This window comes from Nothoprocta perdicaria, unplaced genomic scaffold (genome assembly GCF_003342845.1).
Source record: "Nothoprocta perdicaria isolate Ctin4 unplaced genomic scaffold, notPer1 scaffold_71, whole genome shotgun sequence".
NCBI lineage: Eukaryota > Metazoa > Chordata > Aves > Tinamiformes > Tinamidae > Nothoprocta > Nothoprocta perdicaria.
In genome coordinates, this window is record NW_020455988.1 from 1,233,688 (window position 1) to 1,249,587 (window position 15,900).

At 38.6% G+C, this 15,900-nt stretch overlaps 1 protein-coding gene across 1 annotated transcript in view; it reads left to right on the forward strand.

The window, feature by feature from the left end:
• Nucleotides 1-15,900, forward strand: part of COL25A1 (collagen type XXV alpha 1 chain) — a 246,054-nt gene that overhangs the window by 214,813 nt on the left and 15,341 nt on the right. Inside the window, exons 24-35 of the mRNA XM_026050874.1 lie at nucleotides 262-306; nucleotides 1,259-1,336; nucleotides 4,332-4,355; nucleotides 5,700-5,744; nucleotides 7,300-7,344; nucleotides 7,542-7,622; nucleotides 8,425-8,487; nucleotides 9,837-9,887; nucleotides 10,237-10,263; nucleotides 11,545-11,625; nucleotides 13,491-13,526; nucleotides 14,612-14,665. Of these exons, the coding sequence (XP_025906659.1) occupies nucleotides 262-306; nucleotides 1,259-1,336; nucleotides 4,332-4,355; nucleotides 5,700-5,744; nucleotides 7,300-7,344; nucleotides 7,542-7,622; nucleotides 8,425-8,487; nucleotides 9,837-9,887; nucleotides 10,237-10,263; nucleotides 11,545-11,625; nucleotides 13,491-13,526; nucleotides 14,612-14,665 (630 nt within the window). The remainder of the gene's footprint in view (nucleotides 1-261; nucleotides 307-1,258; nucleotides 1,337-4,331; nucleotides 4,356-5,699; nucleotides 5,745-7,299; nucleotides 7,345-7,541; nucleotides 7,623-8,424; nucleotides 8,488-9,836; nucleotides 9,888-10,236; nucleotides 10,264-11,544; nucleotides 11,626-13,490; nucleotides 13,527-14,611; nucleotides 14,666-15,900) is intronic.

Here is a 15,900-nt window from a genome sequence, read left to right on the forward strand (position 1 = left end):
TGTAGCCTTTTTTATTGAAATTCTTTGATATTTCTTATTCCAGACCAATACAGCACTAACTATTCACAGAGAACCAAACATATGATTGTAAACACTGCCTGCACATTTTTAAGGAATTTCTGTTATCATTAAGAACTACATTATGTTAATGAAGTCATGAGAGGCTTTTTATAAGACAAGCATTTTAAAATGAAAGAACTACTCTCATAGCTAATATACTCTCAGATTACTTATCTGTCTTCAAATATCCTTTTTATATAGGGTGATACAGGTGGCAAAGGTGACGTAGGATCTGTAGGTCCACGGGTGAGTCTAATTCTCCTTTCAGCTCTTTATTTTGCACTTTTACATTCAGTCCACACTACAGAGGGAAACTGTAGCAGCAACTCCAGCTTACATGGTGAACTCAGTCACTTAACTCCAGCAGAACATGCGTTGCTAGCTGGCACTGACTGTCAATAGCAGTCCCTGCTATTATTTGAACTGGTCTCCTGCTCACAGTTCATAGGCAAGTATTACTTGCCAGATGTTCTGACATTGCTCACAGCCAACATGAAACTGGAGTATTGGAACTGCTTAAATCTTTAATCACAGCCGTTTCATACATTTGTGTTGCCTGCTGCAGTCCAATGCACTGTACTGCAACTTGCTTGTTTATACCTATCTTTAAAATGGATTTTTTGCCATAAAGCAATCTTGAGCTTCATGCTGTTTTGCAGTTTGTAGTAATATATTGTAAATGCAACAAAAATTCCAAAGCAACACAATCAATTCAAAGCATATGTGAGTAGTTAAGTGTCAGAAAGCAGCCCTTTCATTGCTAAGTCATGGCGAGCATAGAGAAAATATCATTGCAGTAACGTAACTATGTTCAGGGAGGCTTTTTTAACTAGCAATCTGAGCTGCAGTAGGATTTGGATCAATACGTTTTTCAATTCATGGWATGGAATTTCACTCCTTTTGAAAAACAGTTCCTACTAATGATAAAAAGACAGTGAAACAAATAAAGGCCACGGATTAACCAAGCCATCAGTTTCCCATCCATTGAGAACAACCAATGTGAATGTGAGCTATTCATGTGCTTCTGGTTCTCAGCAGTGTAGAGAGAGCACAAATCAAAACTTGAACTCACATCTGAGAATACAGAAGTTCAGAAAGTTCCTTCAAGCCCATATAAAGTACATTGGGCAGGACAGAACAATCGTTTAGGGTAATTCTTGGTTGCAGTCTTAAAAAATYATGGGTGAATTTATTACAGGGGCCACCTGGACAAAAGGGTGAGCAAGGTGCAACGGAGATAATTGATTACAATGGCAATATCCACGAAGCTCTGCAGGTATGTAAAGATAAACAGCCTGGATTGGCTTTGTCTGGTCTGGGGAAATGCAGTTTCACGTCACTGTATTTTTCTTCTGCATAAGCCATGAAAGCACTGCGCACAAAGGTTTGCTGAGCTTATTAATGAGAAATTTCTTCCTATTTTTGGAAACCAGGTTTGCTGCTTGGTGTTAGACAAACTGTTTCTGTGATAAAATTTAGCTGAGTGAATTGGTTTCATTTCCCCTGGAGCGTATTGACGTCATCTAATGAGGACAGAGCTGAATCACTGCTGGCCCTGGTGCTCACTGCTCAATTTGTGTAATAAACCACATACACAGATTCAGCAGAAGTGTCTGCTTTTCAGTTCAGGTAGTACAATATTGACATTCCTTTTTCCCTCCTCCTTCTAAAAATGCAAAGAGGAGAATGTTTGTGATCAGGAAGCCAGACCACATGATTCCATTAGCAAGATGTGGATTCAATCAGCAGCCTGATTAGACAGACTGAGCACTAGTCTTTCCACTAGCTCACTTCCAGAAAACTAATTTTGACTTGTGTGCAGAAAAGTTTGGAGGGTTAAAGTGGGGTTACAAAAAGAATGAGTGGGTCTTCACATGAAAGCAAAGCTCCAAGGTCACACATGTCATTGCAGCCAGGGTGATTTACATTGCGGTAACCTCACATGCAAATTCTACACAGTACAACCCCACCACAGTGAATGGGTTTGCATAGGTGCAGCTGAAGACAGAACTTGGGCCAGTGTATATCTGATCATTTTCTCGCTCAACCTGCTGGATTTTTTTGCTTTTTTTTTTTTTTTTTTCTCTCCACTTTTCCAAGGTGGAAGTAGATAATGTCTGGCTAAGCATTTGTTTTTTCAAGACTCTCCTGAAATTAAACTTTTTCACTATCTTTACTAAAACCCTGAAGCCTGTATGTTGTTGTTAACCATAAGCCCACTCCTCCAATGTGATCCTGCATGGCATGTGTGGAAAAGCCTATACAGGCAGACTCTGAGGCTCTGTGTTTTATCCATCTTCACAAGTTTTAAGGGAATTCAAGCCTTTCAGCTTTTAAAATCTCTTGAGTTAGATGCCTGAAGTAGCCTGAAATAATGTTACATATTACCCAGTCCAGATTTATCAGTGCAGTTCTATGGGGCTTTTAGCCCCCATAACTCCTGTAGTCTTTCCTTCTACTTTGGCATCAACGTCACTCCCAAGTGCTGTGTAACAGCTTGTCAGAAAAGCTGCGGCATGTAGAGAAGYCTTAATAAGGGAGTAAAGCCTATTGCAGTGATTGAAGCAAATTAAGAGGCCCTTATCCCATTGTAAATCATTTCAAATGTCATCGCCTTCTGATCTAGGGCAACAAATAAGTGATATCGATGGGAATGGCTGTGCAAGGACGATATAAGTAAGATTATACAGGATCAGTCGACAGTGTGCTTGCCAACTCCAGCTCAGTCCTTCTGAATGGCAAGTACCCATTCCTAAGCCTTCTCGTGCCAAATTCTCAGAGGCTCTGGGATTTGCAGCTCTCCTAGAGAAGCCAATGAGAACTCCTAGTGCTTAGCACATCTCAGAAGTTGGATGGCTGATTTAAGAAGCTGACAGGAGTGCACAAGATGCGGGCTGTCTGTCTGCATTCTTACAGAATTTAGTAATAAATCATCAAGCAGTGACACTTTGAAACAATTCCGAAGCAGGAGCTTTGGAACAATTCACAGTCACTCTGCTTTGTCTCTCCTGCTTCATTTCATGTGTCAGTGGAGAATAAGACATCTTAGTCCATCAGCAGTGGAAATTGTGACCTTTGAATTGTCATCACAGTTTGAGCAAGACCCCTACTGAGTTTACGTGGCTTTCACAAAATATATCTCTATCTAAATCTCTCTTCAGGTCTGTTCTACAGAATTCCCTGAGGTAAAAGGCAGTAGCTACAGAAGTTTAAACTTTGTAAGAACTAGATATTAAAATCATAATATATTGCTGAAAATGAGTCCATGAGTGTGAACATGCAGAATTTAATTTGCGGTGGTTAATTTTGCTTTCTGTATCTAGATAAACTAACTTTTTCTCCTTTTTGGGGATTTTTTTTTAATATGCATCCATAAATATGCTAAAATGCAAGACATGAGAATATTAAAGCCATCTGTTGAAGTTTTCTTTTTTTTTAAGTACTTGGTCATTGAACTGATTCCAGCATATATTTTGCTGCACTGGCAAATGGACTCTTTTAGAGATAAAACCAGAAGATCTGAAAACTTTTTTTTAGAAGAAAAATTACGAAAACTAATTACTTCTTCCATATAGAGCATATAGAGTCAGCAGATTCTGCACAGTCASTAAAAAAGCAGTAAGATTTGAGGACTTTACTCTGTTTAAAAATATAGACAAGTATTTTAATTMTGTTTAAACACTTTTGCACTTGTGTATAATATCTTATTTAGCAAAAAAAATAAGGGCAGGTCTAGTTATTTTGCCTCTTTACACAACTGATCTTTTCTCTTTTCAAACATTTGAAGTAGAATGGCACTATAGCATATTTTGTGGGCCAGAAGTTTCAGATTGTTACAGATTGTTCAGAGTGTTACATCTCGCCTCTAGGAACTGTATTTTAATTGAATAATTGTGCAAAACCTGCAGACATCACAATATGTAGAGCAAGTTGTAGAGCACATATAGAGTATGTAGAACACACATATGATTTTGCTTACTTAGTCCTTTCTTATTTGATCTTCAAATTTTTATGAGAAGTAAATGTATGTTAAATGTGTTTAAAATGTATGGAAATTTTCATGTATGTAAAATCCTCATTCCACCCACAGAAGCCAGGCAGCTAGAAGGAGKATGTTAAGAATAATGGGGTTTACTTTATGTTTTGGAGACGTGATGTTTCACAGATATAGTATTGAGTCTTGTGTTGATGACAATTGTAACAAGCAGACTAGTTGATATCCCTGTTCAATTCTGGTAACGGTGTCTCCTGTCAATACATTTTGCCAACAGAGGATTACCACCCTAACCGTCACGGTAATTCCTATTGCATGACTGTGTTTTGTAGAAGTTGTCTTTTGTGTTGTAGCTTGTTCATAATCCTGCCAATTCAGGATGTACCTTCACTGAATGTTGACCCAATTCATCATCAATTTTATTTATTTGCTCACCTTTAACTGAGAATACATTGTTGAAAGCCATTCAACAACAGACCCACTTCTGCTCCTGCTGAATTAATGGCAAAACTTGAACTAAAGAGGAAATTTAAGGATCTCAGTATTGTTCTAGGCAAAAATTCAGGCAGATAGTTGGCCTGGGCTTTCTGCTTTGTGTTCCCATTTGTTTGCTTATTTGGGGGTACAGCATAAACAGGAAGCACAATTTCAATACTCAGATGTTTTCTCTTGACAGCCTTATTTTCAGGATGGAAATTTGGTTCTTTTAAATTGTCCTGGGAAGAAATTTCTTTCGGGAGTTGTCAGACCGGAGGCAAATTATTTCTAAGACAGGTCTACTTCAGCTCACTACAAATAAGTATGCCAAGTAGAAAGTAAAAGCATGGGGAGTTCTCCTGCTCCAATTATCAGATCTTAGAAATAAATTTGTATTTTCMAGCTTTCCTAGGAGCGAAGCTACATCAGTCACACATAATCTCTGAAAATAGTGGCACTAGCTAGGAGAAGTTTATAGTTTTGCACGTTCAGCTTTCCATCAAAGCTATGAACATATAATTAAATGGTTATTATTCTTTTTGTCTCAAGTTCTTCTCTGTAAAATTGCTGCTAGACCTATTTTCCCAATTCTGCAACTGCTTTCATTATATCAACAAAAGGAATTAAAAAAATGCCCCTCACTGTGCACCATCCAGACCAATATTTGATCCCTTTGTCCTCAGCCCTAGAAATGCATGCACTAGTTATAACTCCCTATAGTTATTCCATATAACCCTCTCCCAAAGCACTGAGCATCAATCAGTAGAAGCCTCTTTGCAGTCAGTAGTTCTTCCTTCCCTTGGGTTGCCTTGGATCAGGACATGAATGCCAGCCCAGGGCAGCTCAGGGGAGTTTTGCTCTCTGCCACTGAGATGAGCTTTGCCATTTCATCAATGGGAACAGCAGCACCTAATCATGAAATATGAACTTGAAATGTTATTTTAGCATGTCTTGTGGGTTTTGGTTTTGTTCTTTTTTGTGGTACCCTTTTGTTTGTTCAGAGTTGCCATAAATTAACTTGTTTATAACTGGTGTTAGTTCCTCTTGTGTTAAAAATCTAACCCATTTTGTTAAGATAGTTATATTAATAGTCAAACAGTGTTTCTGTGGCAAGTCCTGCAGGAATATACTTAAACACTGAAATATGTGTTTATGTGTTTCTGTTTAGGGTCCACCGGGACCACCAGGACCCCAAGGACTGCAAGGGCCAAAGGTGACCTTCCTCGTTTTACTCGCCGTGTTTTAAGAGTGGAGGTGCTTTCCAGCTCTTTCCCTGACACTTGCACACATGTAACAGAGCGCTCCTGTAAAGCGCGTTTACCTGTAATGTTAGAGAATGCAGTATGTTTCAAACTGCATTCAAACTTCCCAGAAATGCAGCTTCCTGGGAGAGAGGCTGCTTAGTTGCAAAACACATGCTCGGCTGAGAACCAGCAAAATGAACTGGTGCTGATAACAGGGGAGGGCATCTCCCCTGCTCCAGGATGAGTGTGTGGCTTTACACTGCAGCGGTGGTGCACACTCAAATACACAGTGTTTGGTAACGTCAGGAGAGGAGCATGGGCACGGGTGAGCAGGAGCCTGGCTGCAACCCCGGGTCTGCACATGCCACCCGTGTGGGGCTACTTGCCCCAGACACCCAGAGGTGCCAGCTAGTGCGCAGCCCGCACGGGTGTGACCGATACCATGTGCTGCACTAGTCCATAACATTTACCTCCTAAATTACMTGTGCTAACAAGAAATGTGTTAAAGTAGTGGGCCTTTCTTAAAGTGGATTCAAATAAGTTTAGTTAGTCTTATTTCTTAAGAAATACTATACTGTATTTTCAAATTTGTGTTGGGAAGGAAGAAATTGCAACAGTGATTCCAGGCTCTTTGAGGAGTAAATAGGTGTTTCTTGAATAACACTAGCATTTTAGCCTTCATCCATAGGATCATAAAGAAATACATTATACTTACAGGTGTTAACTGTTTTGAAAACTTGCAAGAAACTAGGTTCTTCCTTCTACATGAAAACTGAGACTGGAATGCAGAGTTAAGTGTACCCAAGTGCATTCCTGTATGAGGATCTGGGCAGCACAAAGCCTTTCTGCCCCTGCAGAATGGTATAAACCCAGGAGGAATCAGAGCTGGGGAGAGGTGGTTTCTTCCTTACATGTGAGGGTTCCCATTCAGAGGTAGTGGTGTCAGCCAGAATGCAGCCCAGCAGGAGCTTGTTTCCAGGATCACGGTCTACACCCATCAATGTTTTCTGCTTCCCTTGAGAACACTGGTCAGGAATTAGTGGACATAGCATTGCTTTTGTGAAGGGAAGCTCCTTCTCTGATGGGAGAATTTAGCCAGGAGAAAAAAATACATCCCCATGTGGGATTTGCTATCCTACATTCCAGTAATTGTCAGAGTGTCCATTGGACTGGGGACTTTTCACCAGATGTCTCAGCTATCTTTACTATTACTTTGGTGTTTTTTTTTTGTTTGTTTGTTTTTTTTTTAAACGCCTCTCCTGCCATTCTCTGGCCTTTCTATAACTCAAAGTTCATGAACTGGTCTAATCAACCGGCCAGCTTATTCAGTATGTTGAATATAGTATGTATCTGTTATTTCATGTTCTCCATAGTGTGGTATTCTTTGGTTTTGTTGTTGTTAATTATGGCAATTTACTAATCTGAGAAATTACTGATGAACTGGGTTCATCTAGCGCTGCGTCATTCTCCTGGTTCCTGGGGCATCCTGGGGATGCTAATCCAGCTCCATCTCGTCTTTTTCAGGGTGAACCAGGATCCCCAGGAACTCCRGGCGTTGATGGGGAGCAGGTACTTTATAGTTAAATGGCCTAGTGCAGATCATATGAGCAACCATGAGTTATTTCAGGGGATTATTTTTGTGAATAAATTGTAGCACAGGTTTTGTAACCATATGATCATTATTGTGTTGCTGCATAATATATGGTCACATAATGGCTGCATTTCTACCTATTAATTGCTGGATAAATAAAAATATGATATCTTAGGGTCCTAAAGGCTCAAAAGGGGATACAGGTGAACCTGGAATGCCTGGAGAAAAGGGCGGAATTGGACTGCCTGGCTTGCCAGTGAGTATGAGATAAGAATTSATTTTAGCTAAAATGCCTGTTTTATCACTTCTATTAACAGTAATTTTCAGCAGTGCTGATAAATTGAAACTGGGACAGAAAGCTCTGGGGAAAAAAAAGGTAGGCTTGTTCTGCATCTAACACAGGAGGAGGCGTAGGATTATCAGAACTTTTCATTCTATTTATGGTCAAACAAACCACTGCTTTGGAAAGAGATGAGTTGCTGTGCTGAYCAGATTACTTTTCTCTTGTGCAGATGTACAGCAGAACTGGGGCAAGTATAGATTTGGGCAGTTGTAGCTCGGGAGAATGAGCTATGATTWGAACAATCTGGAATTTCAGGTGACTTAGATTGAGAAGGGGAGAAAATGCATAAAGATTTATAAGTGCATTCTTCTTATTTCTATACATACGTACATACATATATGTATACACACACACACACAAATTAGTATCTTAGTAAAAATACAAACAAATCCCTAAATGTATCCACAATTCAATAGATCATGAAAGCAGTGTTGACTTAGAGACTTCTTATAAGCACCATGTCAGACCTGTCTCCATTTTTTTAGTATTAAAGTATTAATTGCTAGCTGGTAACATAAAAGCATACTTTGCCATTTGCTAACAGCTACTGTTCAAGTTGCATCATGATAAAAGCTTTCAATTCTATTGTATGCATACTGTATTCACTCTTTCYATAAAATGATAATTACTAACAAATAGTATCCTTTCTAGGTTGAATATTACTACTATTAAGATTAAAATTTTTTATAGATACTGTTCTGTAATACTTTTGTAGGGATCCAGTGGTATGAAAGGTGAAAAAGGAGATACTGGTTTGCCTGGTGCCCAAGGCCATTCGGTAAGTCTCACTGTGCAGTGTCCAGCAGGGGGTCTCCACTGAAGAACACTTCATATCTTAGTTGTCTTTGTTTGCTTGATGTGCTTTCAAAATAATTTGCTCACTGAAGAAGTATGATCCTTACCTTTTTACCAGATAACCTTCCCAGGTTATTGGTGATAAGTATCTTTATCTGAGCACAGTACGGCATGAAACTTCAGAGAAAAAGGCCAATGTTTTGTCCGTGGTTTCAAGCACTGGGTACTGAGAACCATGGCTCTAAAGAATTAAAGTAGACTCACCTCAGGACACTCTGGACACCCTCTACCTCAGCACTGTCTGTACATCTCTTTCTCTGAAATGAAAATTAATTTGTTATCACCTACCATGTTGATTATTAAACTCACAGGTCATAGAACACACCTGCTACCTCTTYGGCAGTGCTTTTATAAAAACTAATTGTTCTTTGTTTGGAGATGGGAAATCAGTCCCATCTCACCTTGTTTTCACTTGAAAGAAGCATTGCCTTTTTTCAGGAGATTGCACAGTGGAACCTCCTAGGGTTTTTTATTTTTTATTTTTTTTTGTCTTGTGTTGTAAAACTTGTTTTGTTGTCACTACTGTCACCACCAGCTGTTTGTGTAGCAGAGGGGCTGTACGACCTCCTCCAGGCAGGGGGACTGGCTCAGCATCCCTGCTGCCACCGCACTCACAGTTGACAGTAGCTCTTTCGGKAGGTTAAATCCAGGGAAGGAGGTGATGTTAAACTGTGCAAATTTCATCAGGAAATTCTCTGCTGTGGATTTGCTGAATGAAGCACAGGAAAACAGCGAAGAATACGTACGCACTAAACGACACTTATCACCAATAACCTGGGAAGGTTATCTGATTAACTCTTTTAGTGACGTCAGAGAAACGGGTCTAAACGAAGTAAAAGGAGAATGGGGAATTATGAGAATGTACCAAGCACTGCCATAAGCATTTAGTATCTTTCCATTCATTAGTATTGAGGAAGAATTAAATGACACATCCTCTTCAGCCCCTGTAATTTATGTAGTGCAGATGTAGCTAAAGAACACGTATCATAAAATATTCAAGTATCTTTTCTCAGTAGTTTTAAAGCTGTTTTTTCCGTATAATGATTCAAAAAATTATCTTAGAGCCCAAGAGTAAGAATAAGGAGACGTGTGTTGCCATATTGCATGTTTTTTTTTCAAATGAGAACACCCCTTTTAGACAACGCTGCCAGTACGCACTGCCACATTATTATGTTTTAAAGTGCCTGCCCACAGAAGCAGAGACAAATTTTTGCTATTCATGAGGGAATTATCTATTCTGCTTCATTTAATGACATTGTTTTTTACCTGTAGATCGTAGGACCACCTGGACCAGTGGGGCCACATGGTCCTCCAGGCCCTATGGTAAGCTTGGGAGGAAGAAAGGTCTTAAGCCCTCTTCTCATTGTAATGCCTGTTTAAAAGAGGTGCTGTGAGAGCATGGGACTTTTAGAGAGACTTCCTGCATGTTTTGGGACTTCCTGCATGTTTTAAGTCTTTGGGAAGTGGAGAAATGAATGCACATAGCCGTCCTAGTGCTAACACTCCAGTAGTCTGGTTTTTTCTTTGTATTGGGTATTTACAATTGCTTTACTGAAGGCTGCATTTCATTTGGGAGGATAAAAATACAACTGCAAGTTGCACCCATCTAAGGTAAAATACTCTTAAATTTGTGGCATACTTTCATAATTTAAAATGGGATCTTTTTTTTCAGGGACCTCATGGACTGCCTGGCCCAAAGGTAATTTGACTGCTGTCTTGAATAGCCATGTTCTTGATATCTGTAAAGTGCCATGCTTTATTCTTTAATGCATGCAGCTGTGTTTTGTCTTATGTCTCATTATTTAGATATTTCTGATATTCTTAAACCTTAAAGAAGATTTTAATGTTAACAGATAACTTTTTWAAAAAACTTTTTGTGATTGTTTCTCATCAGTATTTCTCCTGAGCATAGGCTGAGTTCAATTTTGGTATTAAAAATTGTGATGTGGCAGCAAATTATTTAGTTTCCTGTTTGTGGGCAAGTTGCACAGAATTTCCCAATGTAACTGGAATTGCTTCAAATTGCACTTCGGAACACAGAAGAAGAGTGTGTTGTGTGTTTTTTAAATAATAGTAATAATTAAAAAAAAAGASAGTAAACGTATACAACATAATGTAAAAGAATACATCAAAGAGAAACCTAGGAACAAGGACACAGGAAGCAGCCTAGATGAAAACGCCACTATTTGTGTGTCCCGAAAGAGGCTGGCAGGGTCAACAGCCTTTTGACTGGGCAGCCTCCAGGCTGAGGTAATCTTACATGACGCGAGAATGATCTACTGGCAATTCCAAGGACACCATTGCCCTCTTTTTTACAGTTCATTTGGCAGCCTATGCATGGTTTTTACAATCACAAAAAGCCAAGTGCCATTTCTTAGATTGTTTAAACTTCTCTATACGAACACAGAAACTATGGACTCCAAAAGTACCTTTACACAACAAAACATACTGCTTAATGTGTATGCTTAAAGGTTTAAAATATCTTTATGTAAGATGTTGCTACAAATTCCAGTTTACTATAAGAAAAGGATATTGCTTCCATACAAAAAGCACTTTTCAGGAGAAAATACAGAAACCTTCTGTTCTGAGGTTTATTCTTGCAGAAGTTTTCTTTCAATTTGAAATATCAGTATAGAATCATTTGAGATATGAAAAAAACTCAAATAAAAATTCCAATCATCTAAATATTCAGATAGTGACTTAAGAGAATCTGTTATCCATCGGTTTCCTGTAGTATTTTCATACAGATTGCAGCTCTCAAGGGATACCTCTCAAGTACTACATGTATATGTACACACACACATATATATATACATATATATATATGTACGTATGTAGATTGCTAGCAGACTGAGAAGGTTGAATCTGTATCCTTGTTTTCAACTGGAATTTGCAGCCATTTCTGAGATTGGTTTCTTCTTTCCCAKCTTAAATATCCATTATAGCACCAAAAATTTGGCATTTATACTTTTACATTTAGGGTGAACCAGGGTTAAATGGTCTTAATGGATTGAAGGGTGAAGCAGGTCAAAAGGGTGACAGAGGGCCCCTTGGTCTTCCAGTAAGTAAAAAAGCCTATTCAATTTCAGTGCAAATCACAAATTTATCTTTCTACTTTCAACTCTGGTTTACTCAGTAGCATATATCAAATATRCCATTGGTTGCAGCAGAACACCAGGCTGGCTTGGAATTGCAACACCTGTAACACCCAGTGCTGTCGTTTTTTTTGTCCTGTGTCAGTTGAAAGTGTTCAGTGTCACAAAGATGCCATCACCCCCATTAAGCTTACCATTATTTAAATGTTGYATGGTGTTTACTTTGGAAAAGAATCTTGGTTTTCTTTTTTTTTCCCCCCTTCGTATTCTTAGTTTTTTTATCCCGTTAGAACTCTTGTAGTTAAAATAGAGAGGTCTAAACTGAACAAAGTTAAGAACTGGTTTAGGGAATTTTCATTTTTCTTTTTCTTTTTTTTTTTCCCCTTCRCTATAGAAACTGGATTTTTATCTTGCCATTATGCAAGGGTTTTTGCCTGGTATGCTTTAGAAAGCATTCTGACTGGCTAGAATTCTGCCCTAGAAGGAGATAAAAGACATAAAACATAAAAAATTTCAAATGAAAATACTGTGCTTCTTGCAATTTAAAATAATAAAGCAGAAAATACTTTGTGTGCTCCTTTGTGCATCTGAAAACAATCTGTGAAGAGTAAATTTATTTCATGTGTTACTTTACCATTGGAGTAACTCCATGTGATTGCATTCTAATATTAAAATGGGAGATAAAAACTTTAGATAAAGAAACCTAAATTTCTGATAAACATTTCCAATAATTTTATGCAGACAGTAAGTAAAATCAGCTTCACTGAGAACTTGCATTTATTTGACAAATTTGATCATTTTCAAGTTGACAGTTATAGCTATTTAAGGAACAAGTTTTTCAGTTCTTAGCCAAACTCTCAAAAATGAGTAAGTAGGAAAACAAAGTTTTAGTTACTCCAGAAATATTTGTTCTAATCTATAGGAAAATACTGCCTTAGTTTTACAAATTATATAGCTCTGTCTATATAGTCTTAGATAGTTTTGCATCTCACTGTTTTTTTTGGTAAATGTCATTTTAGATTGTGAAGTCCAGATGTTTTATTTTCACAAAAGGCTCATTTTCACCATTAATGAGTCCTTTATCTCTCCTTTCTTGGCTCACATTGCTACTTATGTCCCTAGTACCCAAATAATTTGGATCCTTTTAGTCCTAGCATTATTGCCAGCAGTCCTTGGATGGTCCCTCAGCTCCTGCCCTGCTGGTTTGTTATTCACATAAAATCCAGCAGAGGTCATCCTGTCCCCAAGGATGCCAGAGTCAGTAGCCCTAAGTGCTGCACCCATCCAGTACCTCCATGTGCTCTAAAATTGTAGTATATTGAAAAGACAGGAAATTGGATTGTCTCCTGGGCGCTTGGAAATTGAGGCCATTGTTGCCGGGATCCAGAGTCTGATGGTTACATAATGCAGCTTTCTTACGTACTTTCTATCGATGTTAATATATTTATGTTTGTGTAGTACAATTTGGCATTGTTATTATTTACAAGTGAGAAAGCGTGCTAACAAATTGCAAAGTAGTATTTGTGTGTTAAGGCTCAAAAATGCCATAACATCTGATATTTGTAGCACTCTGACGCTTATTCTGATCAAATGTACGCTGATGTGAAGCCAGAGATGTGTCAGGGAAGATATGAGAACAGAATGAAGCTCTTGATGTTTTATGTAATGTTTTAACTAACACGCTATGGTAATGTGATACCCATTCCAAAACGCTGYCACAACTTGTACTCTGCATTTGAATTATGTAATTATTCATCAGCACGACTTACTAATCTCACGTTCTTGTCATTCATATTATGTCCATCATCCGTGCTTCCACCTAATCATACAGGGAGCATCTGGCTTAAACGGAAAGCCAGGAGCCCGGGTGAGTCCCACATGTTTCTGTGTCATTCTGCGTTAGTAAGTCTGTGCACATTCCAGCCCTTCTGCCTGCTGCATGGCACGCAGGAATGGAGGTAAAACTTCCAAGGATTTTCCAGCTTGGATCAGAGGGGTTCCACAGAGCAGACCCTTGTAGCAATGATTGTGAGAGGAGAATGTAATTCTCTGTATGTAGAAGGAGCTCTGCATCTCAAGAAGGCAGTTTGGTACTGATTTTTGGTTGTACAGCTGTGCTGCAAAGCTGGCTTAAATATAGCACAGGATATCCAACCATATTTATTTTATTCCTGCATATTTTGTTCCTCCTTGATTGGCACTAGCCTGGGGACTGAGGCTATGTCACAGTGACTGGCTCTCCARGCCTGTATAAGCAAACCTGCCATTTGAATGAAGCATGTTGTATGTCATCCTTTCTTTTGCTTGTACTTACTGCAACACCAGCAATGAAATCAGCAGTGGGCAATGCTTAAAGCAGTGATCTAAAGTGGTATTTAAAAGAAAAACAACATCTGGGCGGGGTGCTTATTTCCCTGGTAAGAAGTTTGGTTTACATAGGAAGCATATTTGTTTAAGGCTAATACTGAATCAGCGAAGTGGATCAAATCTGTTGGTGTCTCGCCTCAGGAATTCACATGTTTAAAAGACATGTAAAATTACCTGGTTTTTATAATGCTAAAGAAAGGGATAAAGTGAAAAAAATGTGGAAGTATGTAGTATGTTTAGTATGCATTTAAAGGCCTGGCGCTGATCAATGTTACAGGTGTGCCCACCTGTACGGCAAACATTTTATTTAAAAAAATGTGTTTTTTTTAAAAAGGCACATTTTTGATTCTTCAGTTCRTTATTAAATTTTAACACCTTTGTAAAGCTGCTGATTTCCAGAAATAAAGTCCAATCCAGCTACAAGAGAGAAATGCTACCAGACAATCTAAGTGTTTATACGTAGAGTTTTGAAAGCATATTTTTTCCCAGGTCCCACCACAATCAAATCTGTATGAAAACTGATTCTATGTTAGTTCTCAGGTAGAAAATAGCTATCTTTCYTACCTTCTTTGTTTTCTTCTTCAGGGTGTTGATGGCCCAGCTGGTCCCTACGGCCCTGCAGGTCCTAAAGGGGAGAGAGTAAGTATAACTCGTTGAGTTTTTCTTGTGAGCTTTTCTTGTGAAGAAAGCGGCACAAGGGCAGACAAAATGTCATGTGGCTGCTCGCTGCATGCCTAGATGTTACTGAACAGAACAGTATCTCACCTGTTCAAGGATCAACCCAGGGCTAGGGATGCTTTCAACCTATTCACAGTTACCTGTTAAAGCTATAAGGGATGAATCTGTAACTAACCTCAGAGGCACTGGTATTTTGCAATTGCTAATCAGTAAGAAGCCTGTAAGACTTTTTGAATTCACAGTTCTACACAGAAGAGAATTTTGGTTTCATTACTTGTACACATAGTTTGAGGGGGGGAAAAACTGGAATAACAGAAAATAGTCTGATCTGACTGTGTACAATATATGTATGCCATGGCAAAAAAAAAGAGTATTCCTTAACTATTTCCACATATATATTTTTTTTTCTTTATCTTGAGTAAATTCTGTAGCTACTCCAAAAATTTAAACTTTCTTTCTGTTTTTTTTTAAGCTTAGATAGAAAACCTCYTATTTCATTTGAAATATTCCCAGTGGTGTTTTTTCCCCCCAGCAGAAATAGGATAGGTCTCTTATTGTTTAGTTAAGTGTCCCTCAGCTTTGGCAACACTCCCTTTAACTTGTACAGGAAAACAAAAGAGTATACCTCATATACTGACTAAAACCTCCGAGGAGCTCCCAGAGGAGGCCAGAATTATGTCTGTCTGAATTTCTCAGTTCAACACAACAGCTGTGTGAGAACAACTTGAGACTTGTATTGAGGGCACGGCACATGGCAGAGGTACAGGTGGCTTTAGCAGCCATACACGTGAGGCTTTGCATGACTTGAGCATTCACCATTGCAGAGCYGCATGGTGAGAAACACACACCAGACCCACAGCACAGTCCAAAACAGATCAGTGGCTTGTAGCTACCCCTCAGGTTAGCTAACGGTCTGAAGCTAATGTCATGGTACCTCTTTCCCTAGGGAATTAGGGACTCAAGTTTTTTTTCCCAATAGACATACCTTTTTCTTTTTTTTYTTTTTTTTTTTTTCCCTCCTGTTGACTTTGCGGCAAGATGACCTAACATTTATTCTATACTTCAGAAAATAGTTTAGATGAGATAAACATACAGAAATATATGTAGATATTGTACATTTTTTGCATTATGAAATTTTATCTTGAAAGATGAGATATGCCTACTACTGGTTGAATTTTTTTTTTTTCAAAAGCAAT